General features: G+C 34.8%; 1 protein-coding gene across 1 annotated transcript in view; it reads left to right on the forward strand.

Moving 5' to 3' along the window:
- The window catches only part of LOC118183497 (uncharacterized), a 118,923-nt gene extending 112,382 nt beyond the window's left edge, over nt 1-6,541 (forward strand). The window contains exon 2 of the mRNA XM_035353061.2: nt 3,751-6,541. Coding sequence (XP_035208952.1) covers nt 3,751-5,848 — 2,098 coding nt within the window. The 3' untranslated portion in view covers nt 5,849-6,541. The remainder of the gene's footprint in view (nt 1-3,750) is intronic.
- Nucleotides 6,542-14,836: the final 8,295 nt, after the last annotated feature.

Consider the following 14,836-nt stretch of genomic DNA (forward strand, 5'->3'; position numbering starts at 1 on the left):
AGAAGAGACTCTTTAATTATGCTCTGCAAAATACTCTGCAAAGAAGAGACTCTTTAATTATACTCTGCAAATACTTATAAAATACTCTGCAAAGAAGAGAGCAACCCTCTTTTATGACCTGGTACCACTGGCAGCTCATCTCTGGTTGGTTTCCGATGGTTCAAAATGTTGGTTCAAATGGTGGCAGTTTTTCAGAGGTTTTCTCAATTTGTAACGCATATGAGAGCTGATTTCACTTTAAGTGTCTGTGGGTACCCGGCGGCAGGGCGGCATGACTCCATGAAATGATTAGTAGATTTGTGAGGTCGCGTAATACTTACTGCATTTTTTTAACTCAAAACATATTTATTACAATTACGAGAAGCTTTTTACATGTACAGACTTAAAATTCATGGAATATAGGATAATTACTGAAGTATAGTCCTCATGACATGAAGAACCTGCCAATGAGGGTCTCTCTAGTCGAGAGTTCATGAGCATTCTGGCGTGTTGTTCCGATGGAAACAAGCTGTAAATTGAATTATCCACGCGTCCTTAATTTTTCAGTAGTATTTTACATCCTTTGATTCGTTATATCTGGAACGATATCAGAGGAAAAACAAGATCCTTGGTTCGTCAGCTGTCCTGAAATCGAGAGGCTTTTGACGATAGACACAGTGCAAAACGCTAAAATCTCTTGACACTGGTCGTTAAGTTATGTCTCTTGTATTGTCAACTGGAACGAATTATTGCATCTGTGATGTCAGACCATGTCCTACGACACGTCGTAAAAGCTTGAAAACAGTGACTTGCGGTAACCGCACACACGATTTTCTCATCTCTGTGTAGTCCGCCGCATGTCCTTCAAGAAGGATTCTTTCCAACTCGTAGAGGACCCTCGCAGTTCTCTGTTAATGAATTCTTAATTATGGACGACATTAATATTATTAAAGGGAAAATGCTTAGTCGACAAATACTTGGTTGTTAAAAGAGAACTCAGATATTAAAATTAAAAGAAAGGATAACAGAATCTACTAAGGAAATTAGCAGTCAAAAATTTTTGTATTATTATATTTTAATTTAGCGCAGCTTTCAAAATGTTCGTTGTTTTCAACAAGCATATCTGGCGTTTTGACTTAATAATGAGTATTACTACCTGAGAGTAAAATTTTTTACAAGCCGCGTTGGCAAGCGATTAAATGAAATAAATATTAGGTTTGGTTGAACAGTTAAGCCACTTCTTTATTTAATAAGCGCTTAAGTCTCTATATGGTGATAATTTACAATTAAATATTATCATGGTAAAAGTTTTTTAAGCATTGAAAACAAAAAATTATAATATTAATAGCTCGTTTTAAATAGTTCGTTTTGAACAAATGACCAAATGACTCTATGTTCTGTCGTGAAGATGTGAAGAGCTAGTTATTAAATGAGTAGGCTACTGAGCTCAAAATTGTTTTAAGTGTTAAATTAAATTTGTATGTCAAGATCAGACTGCAAATACTTTTTAACCTCGTGATGTCATTCATTTGTAATTTTTTGAAAAAATTTTAACTTTATGAAATTGTAATGGTTAACTTTTCGAGGTGTTAAGAGGGTTATTGAAAATTTTAAGAGTGCAGTTCAAATTATTTTTTAAGCTTTCATGTTAAAATAAAATTTTATCGTATTTTCACTTTACATACAAAGCAAAAGCATATTAATTTTCATATAAAATACAAGAAAATTATCCTGCTTTGTAAAATGCAAAAGAGAAGACGTACAACAAAATCAATTCTTCATTGCGTTTAAGTATAAAATATCTATGGAAGATATTGGGGTCATAATCTTTTCGCTATCAGGAACACTTTCATATGTGTTACACCTAAGAGATGAATGAAAGGGGTCAAAATGTTTTGTAAAAGCAGATAATGTGTTTCATCATCTACAAATTCTTTCTAACTAATAGGACATGGCTGAAGAAATTAAGATGGCGACACTTTATCAGTTTAGCAGAAAAACTGGTCGAAAACAGTTCGGAGTCGGTCATCTGCGTGGCCATGAATGCCAATGGAAACGCTTTGCCTCATTTTTGTTTTAACGTAACGTTTCCGCAAAAGGCATGAGGAAAAAGGGTGCGTTGGGAAGGCTTCATGTTTCCTCAAGGACAAGGAAGTGAAAAATGTTCTTGCTTCTAATCCAGAGGCCGTTTGTATAGTAGCTGCATGCATGTCATTCGTATTCTACTCAGAATTTTCTTGTTTTTATAGAATATTAAATAAATGTTAAGGAAACCTACTCTCCAGACTGAAGCAAACCAAAAAAAATGGGCTAATATTCTGTGATTCTGCATATTGTTCCTATATTTGAGGAAAAAATATTATTTGGTAAAAGAGTTCTTATATTTTTACAAATATTTCTTTTCATTGAACTAATATTTTCCCGTATTAACTGCATAACACGGTTATTTTATATTATAATGTGAGAAAAACTGTGAGAAATCGAATTGCTTTCACAATTTTCTCTATATGTTATTTCGAAATAAAATTGTTAAGCAATAAAATATAAGTGTCATGAGCAGCTTAGAGTGAATTTTCAACGAATTTCACAATGTCTGTAATAAATAGTGTGCATAGTTGTACCAATACGTAAACCGCGAGAGAACGACTGAGAAATATTTCATAATTCTCGTAATATAAGCTTAAAATAATTATCAGTTATTGGCAGATTATGAGTAATAAATAAAAATATCGGTATTTGCAATCGAAAGAATATACAAGCTATGCCTAAAATGGTTCTTAACTGCTAAAATATATTAAAATTTAGCATGTTGCGAATAACATGAATGAAATGTTTACTCAGTGTTTTGTTAATTTAATAGATAGATGTCAAACTAGAATGACATTTACGTGAATTTCAACATCTTATAAAAAATTTCATTTTTAAACTTTTTTTAAATTGTTGATTCATAAAGGAATTTGACTACTTGTTTGGGCTTAAATTTAGGTTAAAAGTACATTGATCAATACAAAGCGAAAAACTATGAAAAACGCTAATCATCATGAATAAAGTTTATCAAAAATTGAAAATTGCTTTATGTTTCCTTGACAGATGATGCAGCAATATAAAAGATGCTTATGCTTCGGTTTATTATAAATTTGTGGTGTATTAAAGGACGCAAAATCTTTCCTGCTTTTGCAGAGTTTATCATATGATCATCTTTAAATGTTAAATAGTTTGATTTATGCCTCCCACAAAATAAAAAGAAAGAAAGAATAAGGGGGTTAAAAATCTTTTATGGAGCACATGGAAGCAAAGCAAATCAGTAAAATATAGTTTTTCTAAAACTCAACGTGGGAGAATAAGATTTGCTGACTTTTCCACCTCCTCCAATTTCAGTTCCTTCTTCTGAGCATAAGTTTTGAGGTCTTTACAATTTATTAATGAAAGATAATTATTTTATTATGAAAGAAATTTCATTTTTCTATAGAATCCAATTACTAAAGCACTTGTATCCAGTAACTAAAGCATTTGTCTGCCCTTTTTATAAGACGAAATATTAATGAAAAATATGAAATTTTGCATGTTTAAACAATGAAAGAAACATGTGAAATCAACCCAGATAAACGGGTATAATCATGCCAAATGAACAACAGCAATTAAAAAAATGAATAGCTTTAAATGGGGGGATTACAATAAATAATAATAGTTGTATTATGTATATTTCAGTGCAAAATTTCAGTTTATATTCCATTTCCGGGAATGCCTAATAATTTCAAATTTTTATTGCAGGTCAGTCTTGAATCTTCTGCTGTTGTTTATATTATTTTGGAGTGGTGTATCATCAGCTGAGATTCGCAAACGACGTCAAACCTCCAACAGCTATCCAGTTCCTTCAGCGGAAAAAAAGGCTTACCAACCACCTCTTCTGCTAAACGCTCCACCAGCTCCAGTGGCAGTATCCGCTCCACAGCAGAACGCTTACCAGCCTCCCATATCTCTCATGCGATCTAACGAATACCAATCGCCGCTGAATGCAGCTCCTTCCCATTATACTGCTAATGCTCCCGCTGGACAACCCTCAAATCAACACTCGACGTCGCAAGGCTATGTGCTTCCCAATCAACCTCCACCACCGTCTTACTCTGTTCAATACACACCACCAGTTAATTCGCAACAATCGTTTTCCATTTATCAACAGCCTTCTGCCAATTTACAGCATATTCCCCAATCTGCAAGTTTAGCAACTTCTTATTCTGTACATCAGCAAAGTAGTCCTCGACAAATCCTTAGTGATTCCTCTGGATTACCCCTGAGTACAGCAGAAAGAACGTATAGCACGCATTCGAAAGTAGTCGGATCTTCTCATGTACCTGTTCAAGCCATACATAAAGCACCAGCTTCAGAAATTCAGTCTGATAAAGAAACACTAGCGAAAGAAAAAGACAATAAAAATGACGAGTACGTTGTATATTATTATTACTATTATGACAATGATACTACTCCTAATAATAATAATCTTACTCTCAATTTCGATGATATTCCATCCTTAGAAGCTTATGATAACGATAAAAATGCGAAAGAGCCAGAAAAAAGTGCTAGTGCAAGAACCTTAGCAGCCAACGTTAATTCTATACCTCCCATTGCAGTTGAAGCAAAAAAAGAAAGCATTCAGGGGGAAACAAGTTCAAGTCAACCAAGATCTGCTTCCGGCAGTGATCGCGAAGCTTATATACGTGCTGACAGACCAAATGATCCGCTTGAAGAAACAGTTGTGCAACCTCTTAAGCCTGTATCCAATGTATTCCGATATGGCAGCAACGAAGTACCAAGATTTCCTGTTTTACCTAATTTCATTATTTCTGAAGTTACAACCACTACGAAACCAGGCGAAAGTATAACTGTGAATCCTTTGATATCCGAATTTACAACTACTCAAGCAGCTCAGTTGAGTTCTCAGTTGCCTGATGTGAAATCTAATGAAGAAACAGAGGATGATGATGTAAATAATGTACTTGATAACAATACTGCCCTTAAATCTAATGAGGATAAAATACAAGAAGAAGAGCCACAGACCACAACAACAACTACTACTGAACCAACTACAACTACAGAAATTACTACCACAACTACAACAGAAAAGCCTCGCAGACGGCCATCTATTGGCGGGGGCCGTCGCAGATTCAATCCGACTTCATCAACAAATAGGAATCGAAGTCCTACAAGAAGCTCCTCATCGACTTCAACGACAACTACAACGACGACAACGACTTCCACACCTCGAAGGTCCTTCGGGGGAAACCGATTGAGACCACGCCCTCCCATAGGTGGAAATAGGCCACGAACAAACTCAAGGACAACTGAAGCTAGTGATGACAAAACTGAAAGCCGAGCTCAAGAATCAACCACAGCTTCTACCACTGCTTCAAGATCCCGTTTTACATCAGCATCTCCTAGGAGGTTCCAATCCAGCCGCTCGAGGTCTCAAACTAGCTCTACAACCAGCACCACCAGATCACCCACTTCTCCATCGACTCGTTCAAGGCCCACAAGCAGACCCAGACCTAACTTAATTACAAGAAATAGACCTCCACGTCCAGGATTCTTGAGACCCAGACCCGGAAGTGAACCAGAAGAACCAGAAACAACGACCCCCGCAGTTGAGCCAACGGAAGAAGAGACATCACCATCAGGAACAAACGAAGAGGCATCATCTACTGATAATGATGAAAATGGAACTGATGAAGATGATGAAACCTCAGAAGAGGAGACAGAAGAACCAACAACTACTGAAGGAAATCGTTTTTCTGCATTATTCCGACCGCGTAATAGAAACGCTCTTGGAAACAGACCCAGACCTGTTATAGGAAACAGACCATCTCGATCCTGAACTCAAAAAGAAATTAATGAGATTTAAAAAATAAGCTATCTTCGGCCATTCAAGTAATTTTTTGTATACATAAATAATTTTGTGGCCATTTTTTTGTATACACAAATAATAATTCTTGAATCCATTAATGTTTTCATGCACATATGATTCTCCAATATTTCAACATGGACTGTAAAAGTATAGTCTTCTAGACTAAAAACATCAAAGACATGAATGGCCTAAGAAGTTCGCCATAAATATTTATAGTTTTAAAAAACAAGTATATCTAATCTTATAACAATTATAAACAAGTTTCTGAGATTTTATATTTTCATCCACTGCAAAACACATAAATGTGGATTCTGTCATCAGTAGATGGAAAAAGGGATTTGACTAGGGTAAAGAGAAGTTCAGAGGCATCTTTTACATTTGTTGCATATCAAGCAATGTTTTATAATTAAGTGCGAATTTCAGTGACATTCTATTGGTTTCTTACTTCGGATTTTTATGAATTTCTTTTACAATTACATGTATAGTAGTCATGGTGCTCTAACATGTTGGAGAAGTCAAGAATGTGTGTTCACTTGTAGGTTGAAGAAGAAAAGTGATATCAGGAGATTGGCGAAATATGCTGCCAATCAATGTGATCTTTTTTGTGTAAGAGCTAACTCGAAAAATTTTTTAATAAAAAATGCCATGTATATATTTTAAAAATTACGTCTCACTCATTTTCAGAGTAGCTATCTTTAAGATTCTTCTCAAAAACAACTTTACATTGCAAACTGAAAATGCCATACATCATTTATAGAATTATATGCCTAATTTTTATTTTTTATTTATTTCTTTTTAAATATGGCAAAAAATCTGCAAGTTTTATTTTGCATTTTAAAAAGAAAAAATGGCATCTATTTGCTATTCTTTTCTTTGAAATTTGAAAAAGAAAACTTTCTTTTCCAAATTTTAAAGACATTTAAATTTTTGAAGAGAATCTTTGAAGAAATTATTAAAATTTTTGAAGATTTTAATAGTCTAAAAATGTATTTGAGATTAAAATCTATTAAATTTAAAGGAGATTATGATGTTTGAATTTTAAAAAAAAGATTAAATTATACATTAATTTATTTAATATTTAAATTATTTTTTATTTAAATTTTTTTTTTCTAAATTAAACTTTCCCAATTTTTTTTAATTTCAGACAAAAAATCTTTTGTATCAGTTACATTGCCATTTTACAAATACTTTGTTGCTTTCTGCTAATACATTACTTCAGTCACATTTAAACAAAACCACAGAACTTATTTTTACATTAAAATAAGGATATATTTCGTTTACAGTATTAAAAAAGACAGCCACCCACACTAATGGCACTTACCCTTGTCCAGCGTGTCCGTGGTTCAGACACAGCGCGCTTCAACAGTTAATGAAACATTATTTTATAACAAGTTAGCTATTCATCTCAAGCACACTGAATAGTCAATTTACGCTCAGAAAGGGTTTTAATTTAAATCATTTACAAAACTTCTATCACTTAAAAATTGAATATTGAGAACACTCAAAGTCAAGTAAAAGTGAAATTTAAATTAATCTTAAATTAGCCTTAATTACCCTTAAAAACAGTAGCTTTCTATGGTGTTTTTTTGCTTATATGTTCCCTTTCTTCTGTCAGTAAAAACCCTATATATTAATGTGTTGTTATTGATTTTTCTTCTTTTGTTTCAGTAAAGGTTCTGAAAATTTTCCTTCTTTAATAAGAGGCAGCATTCATTTATTAAATCACATCACTATGTTTGCCTTTCCATTTTCCTTTCAATTAATCATAAAATTATTCGGAGCTACATGCATTTTATTTTCAACTGCTTTTAATTTTATCAATTAAATTTGTGATTAAACTCTCAAGAACTTTAAGCCAGATTTAATATCTTGAAATATAACATTTTCTTAACGTGTGAATAAATTCATGTATCTTCAGATCAAACTTTTTCGAACAGATTTTGAAATTTCGAAATAAAGATCACGAATCTTATCGTGCTTTGTTATTCGTTGTTGATCTTTTAACATGGTTTCAATTTTTCTATTGATAAAGTTATCCAAAAATAGGTCGCACATATTTGTAATACGTTTTTTTATGACCTGAATTCCCTTGAACCCTTCCACATACACTTCAAAATGGTTAATTATTTTAATATTAACTATCCAAACAAGTTTAAAAGCACTGTCTTATACAACACACACTGGCCAATGAATTATAAAGCCAAGATCAGTATTTTATTAGACCACCTTTTGCACGGATAACTACTCTGATTCGTTAGGGCAGCACGTCTACAGGTTTCTGAAGTGCATTTACGTAAAGAGTATACCATGCTTTAGCTATGCAAATTTTTAGATCTTGTAAATTAGATGGAACAAGGGAGTGCTGTTGGATGAGTCTTTCCACCATATTCCACACATTTTCTAAGGGGTTAAGATCCGGGCTATGCGGTGGCCAGGGTAGGTGTTGGAAGTCCGATTGATGTTCAGTGAACCAATTTTGAACACTCCTGGCACGATTTATAGTTGCATTATTGTCCATGAAGGATCTGTCACCATCAGGGTAAAAATGAAACATTGCAGGGTGCACAATGATCTTCCAGTACATCTAGGTATTTCATGGCTGTTTGCTTGCCCTCGAGGAACACCAGGGCACCACATGCTCCATATCATGATACTCCCACCAGACCCTTGCACAATGCGAATAAGGCAAGATGGATTCAAGGCTTCATGGAGTTCTCGACAAATTCGACGTCTTCCATCAGTGCAAAATAAGATGTAGCGTGATTTATTCAACTACATTACCCGTTTTCAATCCTCAAATGTTCAGTGTCTTCTTTTCCGACACCACTGCAAACGAATTCTTGCATGTCGGGCAGAAATGAGTGGTTATCTCACAGGCACTCTACTATGCATTCCTATCCTCTGCAATTCTCTGCACATGGTTCGAGCTGAAATCTGCTAGGAAGAGCCTTGGTTGACAATATGTGTCAGCTGAAGCACAGTAGACCTCCTTGTCCTGCCGTACAATTCGTCGGAGACGTCGCCGATTACTTTCTTGGAAAACTGTGCTCGAACCGCAGTTACGTCTTTTAGAGAAGAATTGTGGATTCTGATTCCAATTTTCAAAACGTTTGATATGGCTACTGGCTGCTTTTGAAAACCCAACGAGATTTTTCTGTCTTCGAAATCGAGGCTCCTGCTAAACGGTCACCAACAATAAGCCTTTTTTCCAATTGTGGAAGATCTCTCGTTTCCCATTTTACTTCATTCATCGTGAAAAGCACTCTACACCTTACTTATACTAGCATTTTAACCACGTGTAACCCCCACGTGTAACCTACACGTCATAAAAAAATTTGCATACTTCATTCCTAGCCCGCATTCAAATGAAAATCTCGAAGGTTTGAAATGCATGAGCCAGTGTGTGTATATCTGCATTTTGCTTTTCCTCTCTCCTCCCACTTTGTTCAATAAATTGACCACATTACTCTTCTCCTATGTCACCATTAAAGTATAACATTTATCGCAACACATGCACTTCCTTCAATTTTCTTGGCATTTCTGAATAACGTACCTTTAGTATCTATCATAGACTTGCCGTTGTGTCATTTTAAATAATGTTGTTATTGTTACCAATCTCACTTGTCTGACAAGGTCAGCACAAGCCCATGACATTCACCGAGGCAAAGAGTCATATGCGCCTGTCGTTGGCAAGAGCCTTGAGCATCGTATAGGAGATAGCCTGATTTTAGCTTAGTTCCGCCCACCGATTTTTAGAGAGAGCACCCCAAAAGTACACAGCCGAGGTTCTCCTACCTCTCCTGCCCTACCACAACCTCTCGGCTCTCAGTTTTCGGTTCACCGCGTATTTAGAGTGCCCCCATGCCGCACAGACACTACACATTTGCAAGCATCCATGCCTTCTCCGGGATTCGAGTCTGGACCCCTCGGTATGGCAATCAGAATCATAACCACTGTCCTTGGCGGGTGGCTTTTAAGTAACGCAAACTGTTTTAAAACGGTGGTCCTGTAGAACGATCTTAATACGTAAGAACAATGGAGCCGAGGGAGAAATCTATCAAATTCGCTTGCGACAGGACAGGAATCTGATTCTGATCAAAGAAATCTAATGTACTTTGCTGAAACGCCTTTTGTTTAAAATGCGGCGTCGCGGGAATAAACGGAAGATGCTTTAATTCCGTTTACATTACAACACGATCTTCGTTGTCCAGAGTAAACTATTTCAAGCATTTCTTTTATAGAATACGCTAACTCTACGTAACAACCAAATCCAATCATTCAAGTTTCCTGCATGATATCAACTAAGACGATCGAGTAAATCTAAGGCGATATAATTATAAAAACATGCACAGAATATTGTCCTTTGCAAGACGATAGAAAAAGCCACTTCAAATCGTATCTCGAAATGAAATGATAAATTTAAAAAGTTTTTAATTGAGTTTTTCTTAAACTGCATACTAAAAAAATGCATCTAATATATACATCTTCAATATAGCTACTCACCTTTAAAGGATAGTCAGAAAGTAAAGCGACACTAAATAAAACAAAACAGTTCTCTTAAGAATTATGGTGTCCACGATGGAAGAAAAGCAAAAACAAAATATCCCAATTTTCAAATATCGCGTTCAAGAAATATCGTGCTGAAGAACTAAACAAGACAGGATCGCAATAAAATACACAGTGAATAATACCATCGTGCTAGCTAAGATTCATTCTGATAGTCTGAAAATTGCAAAAAAAAAAAAAAAAAAAAAAAAAAAAAAAAAAAAACTACATAAATATAACACAGAGGGTGTTTACACAATTTTGATAAAGAATTGATAAAGAATTTTCCAAATGTTTTGGAATAAAAATTTCTGGCAGTAGCTAATTACTTGAAATAACAATCTACTACTTTTAAATATATTCTCCTTTGAAAATGTTACAGGAAAACAAACTGTGGAGTGAAGGATTTATTTTTTCTTTTCCCAAAGAGAAATATTCTTAGTCTATGTTTCAAAAACATCGTAAAATGCATGGTATTAAAATTTCCAAGTGGAAAATCATTGTTAAATCATTGTTAACAAAAGAAAGTACGCCAATCCAGAAATCAATTGCAAAACTGTAAGGATAATTTTAATTCTATAATCCATTATTTTATATTAATTACCTTTCCTATCAAGCCTCAATTCATTTTGCCGCAAGAATTCAAATTTCCACCTTGCGATATTCAAATTAGGTAGAATGAAGGAGGTATTTAAAGAAAGGTTTTTGGAGGATCAGATCAAAGCTTGTTTTTCCTGCTTGAAGGTTTTTGGAGGATCAGATCAAAGCTTGTTTTTCCTGCTTGAAGGCCACATTCCTAATTGATTCTCTAGCGATTAGCATTCTACGGCTTTGAGATATTCTTACCTTTAGGCTTGTTTATGCCGACTTCGATCAGAGCCAGCTTGTGCGCTAATTTAAATATAAAGCCGTTAGGCTGTACTTAAATTTCATTAAATTCATTTTGTCCATTATCTTTGATTCTAAGTCAGAAGTACTGGATTCTGTGAGCACGAGTTGGTGACATCTGTTAAACTTTATCTGGATAAAGAAATGGGTCCTTTACACCCTTTCTCAAATTTTATCTGGATAAAGAAAAAGGTCCTTTACACCTTTTCTCTTTCTCTGTGGTATTTGCAAGATATAGCGATAATTTGTTGCATGTCTTCCAGAGTTTTGGTCTAGTGTATGCTCCCTAAGAAGACCAAGATCTATAAAGTCTTTAAATACATTTGTAAAAAACAATCAGTAGAAAAATAAACCAGGATTTACAACTTAAAAATGCTAAAGAACATAATGTTTTCCAGATTTTGCCGAAGCATGTGGCCCACAAAGTAGAACAATTTGTAGAATCTCGTATGAAAACTACTTAACAGGAAATAAATGAAAATTCACTGTGACCCTTGATGAAGTAGGTGCTTACGTAAATGACTGAAACAAAAAACGATCTCTTTATTATCGAAAACGAAAAGGAGAAAGTGCATAAATCTGGTTCCGTCAATGAAAAAAAGTTTCAGTAAGGGGTTTACTATTGTCGCACCTTGCAGCGAAAAATTAAATATACGAAGAGTGGAAGAAAATGTTAAATTCAACTCATTGGACTATCAAAAAACTTTTACAAAGGTCCATTTCTTTAGCCTAGTGACTTTTGAAGAGTAAAACTTCATCAAGGTAAAGCAACAAGACAATACCGATAAGTACCGTTGCATTTCTAGAAAAACGAACACTAATACAATATTGCATACATACCTTTTCAAAATAACCCTGCTAAATTCCCTGGCGTTTTACCTATAGCCTATTTTACCTTTGGTCCCCTTGAAAAGAGCTCTTTCTAAGAGCAAACCCACCACGGTTCATGGACTCTATAACGTAGTGGAAGAGGAGTGATGGAAATCAGTACCCTTGAAAATTACAAAAAAAAGCCCTTTTTTCATGAAAATCACGATACAGATATATAGCCTAGTAAAAAGGCTATCAGATGAAAACATTTAAAAAATATTCCTAACATTTTAAGCATTAATGAAATGGCTCCTAAATTGTTCTAAAAATGTATAAACAGCCTCTGAATATTCAAAGATAACTTGCTTTGATTTGCATGTAAGATTATTCTATAAATCTAATTTTCACGTTAGACTATTCTGTAACTTCATTAACACGCATTTCCCAAGAATAAAATGGCTTCTTAGACATAAATAAGATATATTTCTTTGTCATTAAAAACAGATCTATTATTTTATTATCTGTGAATTATGATTATTTTTCTATAACTGGTACCGAAGGTCTCATTGTTATGAAAGATTTTTTTGTTTTTTAATAACAACTCTATAATTACCATGAATTTCTACCTTGGTTAAATGATTTAGGAAAAACTGCAACATTTTTTTTAAATGAATCACTATTTTCAGCCTTGTTCAGTTGCTCTGTTGAATGATTAATAATATATCTGTCAGTAACGTAACGTTGTTTATAAGATTATTTTTTGTAATTCAGCAAATTCTACATTTGAATAGAAACAATTATGTTCATGAATTTTTATGTGAAAAGTATTCATGAACTAAATATAAATTCGTAACTATACCCCGAATCGGAGGATTAAGATGTCATCTCGAGTGAATACAGGTTGTAATCAATCGGGCTCCAGCCCGACAGCGCTATTCCAGAGTAACAAGTGATGACAACTTTCGAGCTTATAAAGCGTAGCTTGTAGAGTCTTTTTTTTTTAACAGGAAACATAAAGAATGAGCAATGCCCTCGCCGGCACTCGAATCTGGACCTCTCAAATACGGGCCGAGTGTGCTAACATTACACCACGAGGGCATGCTGGAAGGAGGGAGAAAATACCTTGGGGTTGAAATTAAAAAACTGTAAACACCAAAGAATGACAGCAGCGATGTTCAAATAGTAACAGCAAAAGTAGGTGGGAGCTTCAACTCAGAAAAACATATAAAAGGGCAAAATTGCAAAAAAATGACGAAGACACGTGATTATGCTGCTAAACGCGGATAAGCAGAGAAGGGGAGGTTGCTGTATTTGTAAAAGTACGATCAGAATGGAGGGATATAACTGGGTGACTCTTTCAGAACCATACAATTTAGAAGGACGGCCTAAATTTGTCAACAGCCACGATGAAATTTAAGTTTTACAAATAATTTCTAAATGAGCCTGAGCCTAGCAAGAGATCCCATTTATGCGGTTACGTTAATCGTAATTTGTGACTGAAATGATGGAATTGATGCTTCGTGAGATTATGCTATAGAATCTTCTTGAAAATTTTTCCATGGCTCAGAAGTTTAAACTCTCTATGCATACCGTATATCTCTATATATAAAGCAACAGCATTTCGTGGCTTATCGAAGAGTTATATAATATCTAGGGTTTCACTTGATCAAGAAGTTTTAACCCCATCAGACGTGAAGCGAATTATTGCTAAAGTAACTATAAGCCGTGATAAGATTTTAACAACTTATTTACTAAGCATAAATTAGAATATAAGTTCATGTTCTTGTGCAAACAATATCGACCACAGCTCTTGGTGATGCAACTAAAGTAACAATCAGATTTCAGGTTAGAACGTAGAATTGTAATCATAGACTACACAATTAAATTTTACTCTAAGCTAGCTCAAATTCTAATTGAATATGGATATGGTGAAGTGGGGCAGACACCCATTGTTTAACCATTGGCAATGTGGATGTTGTCCAGGCACACTGGTTATCTAGATAATTACACTCCACAGGGCTTACATGGGACCCTGCCAGGCGTTGCTTGCAGTGCATCGTATTGGTGCGCACCACTCTGCTGGAAGTGCCCTTTTTTTTTTAAACTGATGTTTTCACAGTTGGGAGCCTTTCGCACTTACATTCTATGGAGGACAGATCCAGGTCTGCTTACATGCGATACTTGAGGCAATATCTTTGTTATGTTATCCTTTGCTGTGTTGCATAACTCAGTTCATCTTACGGAAAGGAAGTGAATATCAAATTCAGATTTCGGCAGAGATAACGCAAAGCTGAATAATTACAACTTATTAGAGCTAGCAGGACTAACGTAACGTGCCTACGAAAGGCAGAAACACGCTGTGTCTCATAATCAAAAAACCTCAGTTTAAATACTAGGTAACTGGTTTGTATTCTGGTGAGGAAACGGAAAGTAGAAGGCTGGAAAAAAAGTGCTGTTAACGCTGAAGTTAAAAATAACTGGCTAATTTAAATAATAGCTTCTAATATTTTGTAAATCTTGTAGATTTTTGGAATGAAGAATCACATATGTAACACCAGACGGGGCAGTGTAATACATTGGGGTTACACTGAGACCCTCCTGGCCACAAAATGGCTTCATAGTCAAAAAAAAAAAAAAAAAAAAAAAAAAAAAAGGACTGACCCCCAAAAGGAAATGAAACACAAATAAATAATACAAAATATAAATAAGCTTTAA

The sequence above is a fragment of the Stegodyphus dumicola genome, chromosome 3, assembly GCF_044657685.1.
Source record: "Stegodyphus dumicola isolate Sdum_Otavi_A_Nest chromosome 3, ASM4465768v1".
NCBI classification, from domain to species: domain Eukaryota; kingdom Metazoa; phylum Arthropoda; class Arachnida; order Araneae; family Eresidae; genus Stegodyphus; species Stegodyphus dumicola.